This window comes from Platichthys flesus, chromosome 4 (assembly GCF_949316205.1).
Source record: "Platichthys flesus chromosome 4, fPlaFle2.1, whole genome shotgun sequence".
Classification (NCBI taxonomy): Eukaryota; Metazoa; Chordata; class Actinopteri; order Pleuronectiformes; family Pleuronectidae; genus Platichthys; species Platichthys flesus.
Genome location: NC_084948.1, coordinates 2,774,878 through 2,787,952, shown reverse-complemented (window position 1 = coordinate 2,787,952; position 13,075 = coordinate 2,774,878). Strand labels below are relative to the sequence as shown.

The 13,075-nt window shown below is 41.0% G+C and overlaps 1 protein-coding gene across 1 annotated transcript in view; it reads left to right on the top strand.

Annotated features, from left to right (window-relative positions):
• The window catches only part of st3gal4 (ST3 beta-galactoside alpha-2,3-sialyltransferase 4), a 28,191-nt gene extending 15,972 nt beyond the window's left edge, over positions 1–12,219 (top strand). Inside the window, exons 8-12 of the mRNA XM_062385209.1 lie at positions 659–754; positions 3,253–3,442; positions 3,891–4,028; positions 10,893–11,045; positions 11,129–12,219. Of these exons, the coding sequence (XP_062241193.1) occupies positions 659–754; positions 3,253–3,442; positions 3,891–4,028; positions 10,893–11,045; positions 11,129–11,218 (667 nt within the window). The 3' untranslated portion in view covers positions 11,219–12,219. The remainder of the gene's footprint in view (positions 1–658; positions 755–3,252; positions 3,443–3,890; positions 4,029–10,892; positions 11,046–11,128) is intronic.
• Positions 12,220–13,075: the final 856 nt, after the last annotated feature.

Below are 13,075 nucleotides of genomic sequence, written 5' to 3'. Positions count from 1 at the left end.
TGCTTAGCATTCTGGCATCCCTTAACAAGATACGCTCCTCGTGTCTTCCAGGCTGCACAGTGAATCCCCTCTGAAATAATTGGCTTTTGAAGGACAGCCAAAATATTGTATAAATTTCAACCAGACGCTCTGTTTTTAGAATAAGTACGGTTCCCATGTGTCCGCTGATCAGGACAGTGTCCAGATTTTGTCTCAGTTTACCTTCATCAAGTAGATTTTAAGTAATGGACAAAGCAGAGCTAAGACAAGAGAAATGCATCAAAACACCACAAACCATAAGTTGGAAAGAAAAAGCATAAACCAGCACATGGAACTTATTTGAAGGACACTGATGGTGCAATGAGATAAAATGACATATTTTTTTGCATTTTTTTGCAGGGTATGAGGATGTTAGTATACTGTTCTGTGCACTCCTTGCACATGCATGGATTTTGAGGATAATTAAACACCATTGTTTATTTATGCTAAGTAGTTCTCAGATTTTACAATAACAATAGTTTTTCCTGCCTTCTCGAACTAAACAAACAAAGGTTTACTATATTTTTTTCGATTTGTAAACTAAGACTAACGTTTTACATTACTAGGACTAACTCACTTAGAAAGTTTCAGAGGCCTAACAACTTGACTCTGTGTATGTTTGTGTGGTGTTTCTCCTCAGGCTTGAATGCAGAACCTGTGTAGTCATCGGCAATGGCTTTGCTATTAAAAACAGCTCATTGGGAAGCATCATCAACAAATACGACGTCGTCATTCGGTATGAAGCAACCACACCACATGGCAGTATTTTGTGCAATCACACTGTCATTCTGTGAAGAGGAAATAGAGATGAGTTAAAGAAAATAGCATATGGGTAAGCATGTCTTACAGGGGTGACTGTACCATATTGTCATACAGTTACAAATAGTGACACTCAAAATAAGAATAATAAACAACAGGAAGCAGTAAAATCTCTCCACAACTACCTTCATGTCTGAGGATACTTGGTTAAATTGACAACACATAAGTCAATGCAGTTTATCAATTCATTTTGGTGGGAACTTTATCCATGTGTCTGCCTGACCATCTGACCATCTGACCCTGACATTGCGCCATTCCTGCCGGCATTAGCAAACTGCTGGGTCAAATCGATTCTTTAAAAGGAAAAAATAAAGCATCTAGTTTACTCAAGGACAAAGGCAGTATCGAGCATCTGACTCTGTAGACTTGGAATGAACACATGCATTCTGAGTTTTTATAAGCCTCTTTCAAAAAGCCAGAATTTGGCCTGGCCACAATGCATTTTTTTCTTCCCCCCTCTACTGCCATCCCCTTCCTCCTCCTCCTCCTCCTTCACATCTCTCCCTTCTCTTCTCGGGAGCAATTCGTTCCCCCGCCATGTGGTTATTGACATCCAGGATTCAATACATGCCTGAGACTTTGACGTCAGCGGGCTGTTCCTGTCATAGAAACACAGCTAGACTCAGATAGACCCTGTTGAGACACACATTTCCAAATTGCAGTCTAATCATTTAACCAAAAAAGCTCAGTCTGAGCAACTGTGTTGATTATTGTTCGAGGAATGAGTTATGATGTGGTTGTGTCAAGAATTTGTTCAACGTAATAAAGCCAAGGTGTTCCCAGAATGAAGCACATTCAGTATCTAGTTTTAAGAACACAACAGTCCAGTGGCGATTTTAGCCTGAAATTTCTGGTGGGGCAATTTTGTATGACGTCATGTCACCATCACAAAAATAGAGTTAGCTGATTATTATAAGCAGTAGGCCTATAAAGACCAGTAAAATATACTATGGGCTGCATTGTGAGTGCCAGCAGGGAGAAGAAATCCTATTTCAAATAAAATTCACATGCTTTAGCGCTCAGCGCATCACAAAGATGTTGCCTATAATACAGCGTCGGTCACATGCCGGTCTCAGCCAGATCCAGAACATTCTCAATACATCGCAAAAGAATTTTAAGAAAAGTATCAATATTATATCAAGTCCTATACAACCAAAAATACCTGTTCAGAGGTTCAGCAAAAGAACAGAAAACATCATTCGTCATTTGGTCACATGCCTAACATAAAAAAATACAGTGTTCAACAGGCATTCTTCAGGATACAAAATGGCGAAAACCAAAGCTCATGCACAGAAAAATAACACATGTTGGCTAGCTTGCTGGCACACTCTGAACTAACTCACAAATGAAAATAAACCATAAAAGACTGAAGCAACTCGACTACTACAATCTTATAAAACATATGGAACATTCTAAACAACTTACAGATAACTTAAACTACGAACTTTACACATCAGTGTCGCGCTGTGAAACATACGTACCGGTCTCAGTCAGGTCCAGAACATTCTGGTCACAACCGTTGTAATAAATACAATGTATTGAGCTTTCTGCACAACAGCGCCATCTGGATCTGGTGGGGCAGCCCACGTGCCCCTAATGTAGAAACGCCACTGCAACAGTCGCACAAAGTGTTTGAGAACAATTTCTTTACATTATCTCTTTAAAGTTGCAGTCTGTTGCATTTAGTGACATAAAGTGATTAAGTTGCATGTGGCAGCTGAACACCCCTCACCTCATCTTCCCCTTTCAAATATGACAGATAAGTTGTGGTAACCTTCAGTTTTCATTAAAAAAAAATGGGTTTTAAGGTTGTCCAGTCTGGGCTGCAACTATACAGAGGAACCCCCTTATGTAAATATAAATTATTTAAATATAAGGGGCCCGTTCTAGGGTAAATAAAACAACAATTTGTATAATTTAGATGAAACAAACACTCGTGAAAACAAAACAAGGATTATTTAATGGTAAATTTCTGTCAATAGATCCCTTTCACCAAAATCTTACACTTAGGGCATGTTGGACAGTGAGCCATGACCCGGGACATAAGTGGAAGGAGTAGGACCAGATAAAAAAAAGATCCTGGTGATTTAATGTTTTACACATCAGATCAACAGGACTCCTGCAAATACATTTTACTTATTTACCAAAACGAATGAAATTGCACCTTTTCTAATTCATACTCATATGGGTTGTGGAAAACACATGTCGCACATACATTTTTAAAGCTTAAGGAGGCTCACACTGATAATTACGTGGGTTAGCTAGAGTTCTGTTTCCAGAATCCCTACAAACGAGGTGGGAACTGCAAAGCTAGCATGGTCCATTAGAAAATTTTGAAGTTGCTCCTAAGTTCAGGATGATAAAAGAACCATGAAAACGCTTGTCGCTGAATGTGTTGTCATGTCCCTGCCTCAGGTTGAATGATGCCCCGGTGAGAGGATATGAGGAGGATGTGGGGAACAAGACTACCATGAGGTTCTTCTATCCCGAGTCAGCCTCTTATAACCCTGGACTGCACAACGAGCCCGGCACACTCATGGTCCTGGTGCCTTTCAAACAGCAAGACCTGCGATGGCTCAAAGAAATCCTCTATAATGAGAAGAGGGTACAGGATATGTGTGAGAATGCACTCTCTCTCACACAGACACACTCACAAACTTGTTTCACTCTCTCTCCCTCTCAAAACAACAGTCCTCTCCTAAACCTAGCCAGCCATCCATATCAGGAACAAATAGTTGAGAGGTTCGACTTCAGCGATGCTGTGTCCTTTAGAGTTAAATGTAGTTTCCACTGCACCCTCTGTTGCTCCAGGTGCCTTCAGGCTCCTGCTGCTAATAGTTGCAGGGTCATTAACTGCTAATTTGCAAATCAATTCAGCTGCCTTGAGACATGAGGGAGTCATAGGTTTAATTGCATCTCTGTTTGTCTAAACGAAGTCAGGGGACTGACCCAGAATAGGGATATTTTCCTCTCTCTCTGTCCTTTTGTTCCTTTCATGTGACATAACATCCTGCCTCTTATTTTTGCTCTATTGTAAATGTGAACATTCCCAGGTCAGGAAAGGCTTTTGGAAGCCCCCTCCCCAAATCTGGTTGGGCGACATCAGTAAAATCCGAGTGCTGGATCCCGACTTTCTGCACCAGACTGCAGAGAGACTGCTTCAGATCCCCCTGCATCCCAAGACTAAGCAGGTGAGAGACTGCTTCAATGTCTCTGTTATGAGAATCATGCCCCTGCAGAAGTGTAGATTTTATTTATTTAAATCAAATCTCCAACTTCATCAGTCCAGAAAATATGACCCCTAACTGAGGTGGTGATGCTTCTGTCTCAGTTGCAGCTCATTTACTTTGACCTTTTCTGTCGTCCACGTCTGCAGTTTTCCCACTCAAGGAGTTGGAAGCAAAGTTGCTTCCAACTCCTTGAGTGATATTTCTTGAGTGCTGTGATAAACAGTTTACTGGAAGAGGCAGTTTCCTTGAAATTTATCCGGGTCAACTGCGAATTTGTGGGTCCAATTACTTCAAAACACGATGAAGATTAGCTTCTGCTTGGTATTCTGGCATCCCATTCCAAGATAAGCTCTTTGTGTCTTCCAGGCTGCACAGTGAATCCCCTCGGAAATAATTGGCTTTTGAAGGGCAGCCAAAATATTGTATAAATTTCAACCCGACGCTCTGTTTTTAGAAGAAGGACGGTTCCCAATGATCCCTCTAGGCAGAGCTGATCAGGACAGTTTCCAGATTTTGCCTAGGTTTATCTTCATCCAGTAGACGACTCAGTTAAATACAAAAAGTAGAGCAAAGACAAGAAACATTCTTAAAAAAAAAAAAAAAACATAAGTGGACAAGATTGAACGTAAACCAGTACACAATTTGATTGAAGAACTGTGAAAATTAGAAAAAATGTCACGTATGAAAAGTTACCACGACAATTTAAAATATTACATGACTGTTCATTTTTAAATTTCAAGGCCTATCATCTTGTATTTGTGTGAGACGTGTTTGTTGATATTCATTGTGTTGTGTTTAACTCCAAACACATCAAAGCACAAGAAGCATCCGCACACATAACTTAATGATGGAGCAGCGATTGTGCAATGTGTAAACATGACTCATTTTTTGTTTTTCTTTGCAGTTTACTATTGATGTGTTGTTGTTACACAAATTGGACCTAAACTCACTTTGGCTGAGGCGTTAGGATTTTGAAACGCCCTGGGATTTTGACTTAGACCATTACTCTAGTAGAATGGAGTTTTTATTGGCTCATTGCGTCCCATCTGCCAAGTGGGGCTTGTTGTGTGTTTGGTGGGGATCGTCTCTGATGTGATCCTGAGCCCAAGTGTTGTTTTTGGGTCTGCTTGTTCCCCCTTCTCTTGAGCCCTTTTTGAGTCACGGGGAGGAGGAGGTGTTTTACACTTTTTGGAGCGCAGTACAAACAAATGGCTGGTGTGTTAGAGGAGCGAGCAGTGGGAAGGCGGTGATCCGACAGGTGACCAGCGGGCTCACCCCACTGGAGCTCTGCACCATCTGCACAGGCTGTATGAAAGCAAGGGGTCAGGGGAAGAGCAAAGTAGGCAGGAGGAGATGAAAGATGGAGCAACAGGCAGTTAAATTCTGCTTGTTTAATAAGTGTTATAACGTCTGAAGCTGCAGTCAGGGCTGCAAATATGTATTTTCTTTTTAAAACAACTATGAATTAAGATTTTGAACACCTTAGAAAAGCTAGATTTTCCTTCTTAAACCTATCTCATCATCAGGCCTCTTCTTTGTGACTCTGGGTTGAACCTTTAGAAGGTTGAGGTTAAATAATTCCCATATAATTTATTTCTTACCCATGAAGTCCTTCAGCAGCTCTTTAATCACATCAGCCCAATTACCGCAGGTCACTTTTCCAGTTTCAGAAAGAAAGCTGCAACCAACATCTACCACAGGCCAAGCAAACAGCCCATTCCATCAAAAAGGTTTAGATCAGGCACTGCAGCCATCCACGGAACACCAGCTGTGGTCCCAACTGTAGCAGCTCTGGGCCCTCTACACACCACACCCTCCTTTAGATAAAGGCCCTGCCAGAGCGACATTGAACAACCTTTCCCTTTCCTACCCTTCTTTGTCTCACACGCGCACACACACACACACACACAAACACACACACACACACACACACACAGATATAATGCTCTTATTTTCACACTTTACTCGCCAAACACATTCTTGTCCTGAGCTCTTGTAGGTCTGGCTCGCAGTGGGGACAGCACGCAGCCGGCCCTCGCCCCTCTCTCACAAAGGCTCCTAGGGCCTGCATCCAAACTATGCACCGGGCTGGTTCGAGGCTCACATTTTAACCCCTGTACTGGTGACCACATGGGGTTAATACACACAGAATGTCAGCTGGGTCCTGATGCAGGTAGCCCATCTATTTCTGAGTTGAAGTAAAAAAGACAGTGGTGCTCAGTGTAAGAGCAAGTCAAAGTGATCTGTATCACTACAGCGCCTTCTTTCATGCATCTCTTAACAGACATGTCTAGACTTAACAGGAGTCCGCCCCCATCTTCGAAATCCCTCGGACTCAATGTCTTTCTAAGTGGACATCTTCGTGAGTGTCTACCAAGTATTATTATATATTTGTATCCCTTTTCTGTTTTATTTCAGTTTTGTGTCCATCACGTTAGTAACATCATCAACCCGCTTGCTGTGAGTTTTCCAACACTTTCCTGCTGTATTCTCACTTGGACATTTTCGTTCTCACATATACAGCTACAGAGTTTAAAGGAAAATGTCCTGAATTCGGTTCATGTCTGAAAGCAGCTTTAAAGACACTGTACTTTGATGCAGGTCTTTCAAGTTTGGCCTAATAGTTGTAGTTTGCCTGAACATTGAAGTGGAGGTTATTTTGCTGTACAAAAGCAGCACTAAGCAAGACAGAAACAAATAGGTGCATGTCACCCTAAGAACAGTGAACACCCATGCCCTCATAAGCACAAGATAACCTGTTGTGCAGGAATTCAAAACAAAAAAGGGATCTGATCTGAGGGGGATCTCAGAACAGCCAGATCCAGACTCCAAGATAACAATTGAGCACCCCTGTCCAATCAATGAAGGCAAACATGCTCAAAACCAATATTATAACAAATTAATTAAAAGAAAATCCATTATTGTATCTGAATCTTTATTAAATTTACTTAGGACCTTTAGTTTTGTTAACAGTAGAAAGTTTTTGCAAACAGTAAGCACTTTATCTGGAGGGATATGAGAAGTAAGTTCTTGTAAACACGGGCGCATGCACCAGTGCTAAAAGTGGAAAGTATATATGTTCCCTGGGCAGGAGTAGAGGAAACGTGACGATAAATGAAGAGCTGCAGAGGAGAGAGATACGAAGAGGCTGTTGCTGAAAGTGAACAGCGGGACGGAGAGAGAACGGTTCTTCTATCTCAAGGTCATGAAGAAATGATTCCCTTGCCTCTGTGAACATGGATAATCATTGACAGTCATATGTGGAACTTGAGGCCCCACCGGGGTCAGTGCACACAGTAGAAGAGTCCGCCAGGCGACAGAACCGTGTTGGTTGTGTCGCTAGGGACGACACAACCAACACGTCTCAGCCCATTAATCCTCAAATACACAGTGCCGTTTCTTGTTTTTTCTCCAAAACAAGCGAAAAGATCAGGGTCTAATAACGTCTGATACATATGCTCGACAAATCTTGAGACATTCGCAGCTGTCTAACTGTTTCACTCCGTTTTTATTGCCTCATTTATTGCACAATAAATTATTGCATAATTTATTGTTTTTATTGATCATTGATCAAAACATTACTTTATCAGAAATGACAGCCACATCTTTTAATTTTTTACTTTTTTTTACTTGAACATATATATATATATTTTAGTGTTACATTTCCTCCCTCAAGTAAAACAAAACCTGGTCCACAGAGGCCGCTTTTGGGGACATTAACAAAACAATAAGCATGCAAAGTCACACTTTTATTTATCAAATGAGTTGCTAAATGAATAGAAAATATAGTCAAGACATTTGCAAGTTTAGAAATAATGATTTTTATTTGAAATATTAATTTTGTTCTTCAAACTTTGCTTTCGTCAAAGGATTCTCCATTTGCAGCAATCACAGCATTGCAGACCTTTGGCATTCTAGCTGTTTATTTGTTGAGGTAATCTGTAGAAACTTCCCCCACGCTTCCTGAAGCCCCTCCCCCAAGTTGGATTGGCTTGATGAGCCCTTCCTGCTTACTATACGGTCAAGCTGCTCCACCAACAGCTCAATTGGGTTGAGCTGTTGGCCACTACATTACAGACAGCTTACCAGCTGCCTGCTTCTTCCCTAAATAGTTCTTGCATAATTTGGAGGTGTGCTTTGGATCATTGTCCTGTTGTAGGAGGAAATTAGCCCCAATCAAGCGCTGTCCACAGGGCATGGCATGGTGTTGCAAAATGGAGTGATAGCCTTCCTTATTTAAAATCCCTTTTACCTTGTACAAATCTCCCACTTTACCAGCACCAAAGCAGCACCAGAACATCACATGACCTCCACCATGCTTGATAGGTGGCGTCAGGACTCTTCCAGCATCTTTTCACCTTTTCACCTTTCCAATCATCCTCTGTCCAATGTCTGTGTTCCTTGACCATATCAATCTTTTCTTTTAGGCCAGTCAAAGAAATGGATTTTTCTTTGCCACTCTGCCTAGAAGGCCAGCACCCGGAGTTGCTTTTCACTGTAGACGTTGACACTGGTGTTTTGCAGGTACCATTTAAAGAAGCTGCCAGTTGAGGACATGTGAGGCGTCTATTTCTCAAACTAAAGACTCTAATATACTTGTCTTCTTGCTGAGTTGTGCACCGGGGCCTCCCACTTCTCTTTCTGCTCTGGTTAGAGCCAGTTTGTGCTGTTCTCTGAAGGGAGTAGTTCACACTGTTGTAGGAAATTTTCAGTTTCTTCGAAATTTCTTGCATCGAATAGACTTCATTTCTAAGAACATGAAAGTTCTCTTTTTTCTGGCCATTTTTAGAGTATAATCAAACGCACAAATGTGATGCTCCAGATACTCAACTAGCTCAAAGGAAGGCCAGTTTTAAAGCTTCTCTCACCAGCTAAATCATTTTCAGCTGTGCTAACATAATTGCACAAGGGTTTTCAAAGGTTTTCTAATCATCCATAAGTCTTCTAAGGCGATTAGCAAACACAATGTACCATTAGAACACTGGAGTGATAGTTGCTGGAAATGGGCCTCTATACACCTTTTTAGATATTTCATTAAAAACCAGACATGTCCACCTAGAATAGTCATTTACCACATTGACAATGTACAGTGTATTTCTGATTAATTTAATGTTATTTTTATTGAAAAAAAATGCTTTTCTTTGAAAAATTTGAAAATTTCGAAGTGACTTCTCCACAACTGAATACACATCCATAAATCACTTTTTTTATTTTTAATATGAAAAGTTTAATCCAGAAAAAGGAGAGAAAAGGTCACAATCCAGATGTGCAGTTCTCTCAACATCATCCAACGTATATTTGGAGCTCCACGCTTCTTCTGAATCTTATAATACTGCTAATACCTGAAGTATGTGAACAAATTGATTATTTTCAGTTTTAGAGATTCATCAGCAGGTATTCTTCACTGATAAAGGATGGATACATTTAATATCCAACAGATGCAGCGTCACTGTGGACTGCAATTCTGGAAAGAAGGAATCACTCAACTGATTGTATCACTGCTCAGGAAGTACACTTTCAGGGCCTGGGATCTGAATGAATTTGAAAAAAGGTGCATTTAAAACCGATTCAGTCGCTTAAAAGTGGCCAACACATGCACACAATTCCTTTGGTTTGGTGACTGTAGCCCCTGGAAACAATCATGTCTGATAAATTATAGAAAGACCAAAAAAAGAGTTTCCAGTTTCTGTTGCTTTTTACTGCTATAAGTGGATAAGAGTCAATAGTGGGATGACAGGAAACGGAGGGGAAGGAAGGTGGATCGAGTTTCTATATATGGATTTGAACTTGGGATGTTGTGGTTCATGGCCGACACCTTAAACCCTGAAGGCCAAAGGGACATATGATTATGTTTTACTGGCATCCAGAGTCTGTTCTCAAGCATTAACATCCACTTTCATTGAGCACTTTACTTCTGTGCTCGTACATTTTTCAGAGGACATATGTCAGCTGAAGGTGAACCGTCGTCTTGAGTGTTTTGACCAAAGACTTCGAGTGCCAACCTGGTTAGAAGTTATTTCTGGCATCCCGAGTGATTCCCTTCAGCAGTGTGCACTCAGGTAGTGATGAAGCTGCTCTCCCACACCCATGTTGGGCAGTGAGATGGAGCTGCAGTTCTGTTCTGTTCAACAGCTCACATGAAATTGGATTTTTCACATCACTCAGCTTTTATTTAGGCGGATAGCTGTTTTGGATGAAGAAGTAGATGTCCGCAGGAACTGTAAAAACAACACTACTTACCAATGAGCAGAGACAGGAGTGCACTTGGAGGACGTTGTTTTGATGAAGTTCATGTGTAGTTCAGCAAGTCTCTGTTGCACTCTACTACCATCTAGTGGTGAAATGAAAGGCTAGTTGAAAAGGCTTTTTTACCCCAAGGCTAGCTGCCACTACACAGCAGATCACATATACCACTACAAGACGATCAGTTTCTCTGAATTGACTCTGTGTAGGAGTGTGTTAAACACAATTTTCATTATGTTCAAGACACTGGAATGAAATGGCACATATAGAGGTGCAGATTTAAGACAAATCTGGAGGAAAGCAGGAAAATGTCACGTTAAGTGAATGTTCATTTCACCACCACTTTTATTTAACACCTGAATATACTTAATAGCAAACCCGTTAAAAGAGTGGCTTAATTCATATCCGGTTAGCTTGGTTTGATTTCAAGTCTTTGTGATTGTGTCTGTTCATTCTTCAAGTCTTTTAGTCCCCCAGTGTCTTGTTTTGATTCCACCATTACAGTGGGATTTTCAAATTGTGCACATAGAGGCTTTAGCAGGTTGTGTGCAGAGAGCTGTCATTGAGTTTCATGTGTTATAGAACCCGGTGCATCCGACCACAGGCATTCTCGCCGTGTTTGTCGCCCTCAACTACTGTGATGTGGTCCACATTGCTGGGTTTGGGTACCCTAACTCAAAGAGCCAAAGGCAGCCAATCCACTACTACGGATACGACACCATGAGGTCTATGAAGGTGGGTATCTGTCATCTACAATCTTTGGTGAAACATGCTTTCAGTTCTTTCACTTGTGACGCTCCTCTTTCCCTACGCTGCAGAATTCTTACCACGACCTCAATCACGAAGCTGACGCCTTAAAACGACTGGAGGATTCAGGAGCTGTTTTATACCTGCACCCACATTTATGATACACACACACACAGTTTGATTGAATCAAAACAAGTACTTTTATGTGGCATCTGGGATCCTGATGTGCCTTGTACAGAGGGACAATGGTGCATTAAAGATGCTGCAGTGTAACAACATGGGCTGTTTGTCCACCTCAAGGTAAATCCACTAAAAGTGTTCTCTCTTGCTATTGACAGGTTCAGATTGTTATTGTTATTGTTATAAGTGTCTGACAACATTATAGATACGATTCTAGACCTTTTTGTGACATCCTCATGTGACCAGAAACGGCCAATATGTGGATCAAAGCCACCAGGCGCCTTCCCCAAAAGTAGTACTTGTACGTCGCAGAGCCCAGGAGTTGGTGGTCCACCGCTGTGTGAAGTATCTGAGTACTTCCACCACCTCTGAACGTCACACAGCAATGTCTGATAACATTGGATGTTGGATGATTCGAGTGCTTTTCATGTTTTTAGGGCCACATGATCTCATGGAACAGTTGTTTGTCGAGATTTTTATAAATGTCACAGAGTAGAATTGATCTTTGAGCATGTCAGATCTACATCTCAGAAGGGAGTAGGTGTGGGAGGTGGGTGGTGGTTTCCTGTATCTTGCACATCAGTGAGCTGTAAAACGGCACAGATGACTTTTATACTGTGTTTTCGTTTCATAATTATTTTTATCACATGAGACATTTTGTTTCTTCTGAGCTCGAAGTCAATTTTACTGATGAAAAACTACAAGCAAAAAAATGGGTGTTTTTGAATCTAAGGGGTTATTCTTGTCGTGAACTTTTTCAATGTACATTTTAGTTGAGGTGAAAATGAAACCTGCTCAAAACTGATTCACACAATTACGTGGATGTAATTCATGTGACTTTCTCTGACTGGAAATACAATTCGTATTTTTTTTACAATTATTAGATTAGAAATCCTTTGTTTTATTTATGAAGACATTTTCAGATGCAAATAACTGGATTTTTGTATTGTAAATAATGAAATAAATTTTAATTAATAGAAAAGTCCATTTGAATGTCATTTTTTGCAGTCCATCTAGAATGGCCCAACCCATATTATGTCTGTCAAAATAATTTAGGTTCATATGAATTATTGAATGCGCTCATGGATCTGCTGTATGGGAATCACTGCACTTCGATGAGTTGACCTGAGAGAGCCTGCATTGAGCTGTTATTTGTTTGGCGATAACACTGTCCACCACTAGATGGCAGAGAGCCTCTGTTGCATTGATGCTGTGCAGTCAGTGCTTTACTGCACTGCACATGGTGCAGTCATGCAGCAGCCCATCTCAAAGTGCCTGGGGTGATGGTAACAGCAAAACTAGCACCAGCACATGTGCAAGGAAATACACGGAACATCTGGAGGTTCAGGACATTTCACAATGCTCATAATGAGACTGACTAACATACACTTGCCACTTAGTGACAGATGTTAATGATGGTTTCTAGCTGGTGCACACACAACTCTTTGTTATTAGTGGTGACGTGAATGGAGTTGTGCCCTTGGCATTTAAAACTCAGGCTTGCTCATGTGATGGCACACCATCATCATCAGCCGAGATCAGAGTGACAGTCGACATTTGTTGTGCTTGCAATCATATTTCTCACAGTAAAAGGTGTTATACAACCACAACAACAACTCCCACTTCATCTGTTCCTTATTGTAGCACATTCCTGGTATTGTGGTTTGAGTGTGTACACATAAAACATCAAGGGATCAATAGGGAGGTAGACCTTCTGCTCAAGGTCAGACTACACTACAAGAACAGATACTTTTGTACTTTATGTAAGATGCACTGTGCCATGGTAGTAGCAGTACTCATAAAGGGAGTCTACTACTTTTGCTGAGGTACATTTGCTC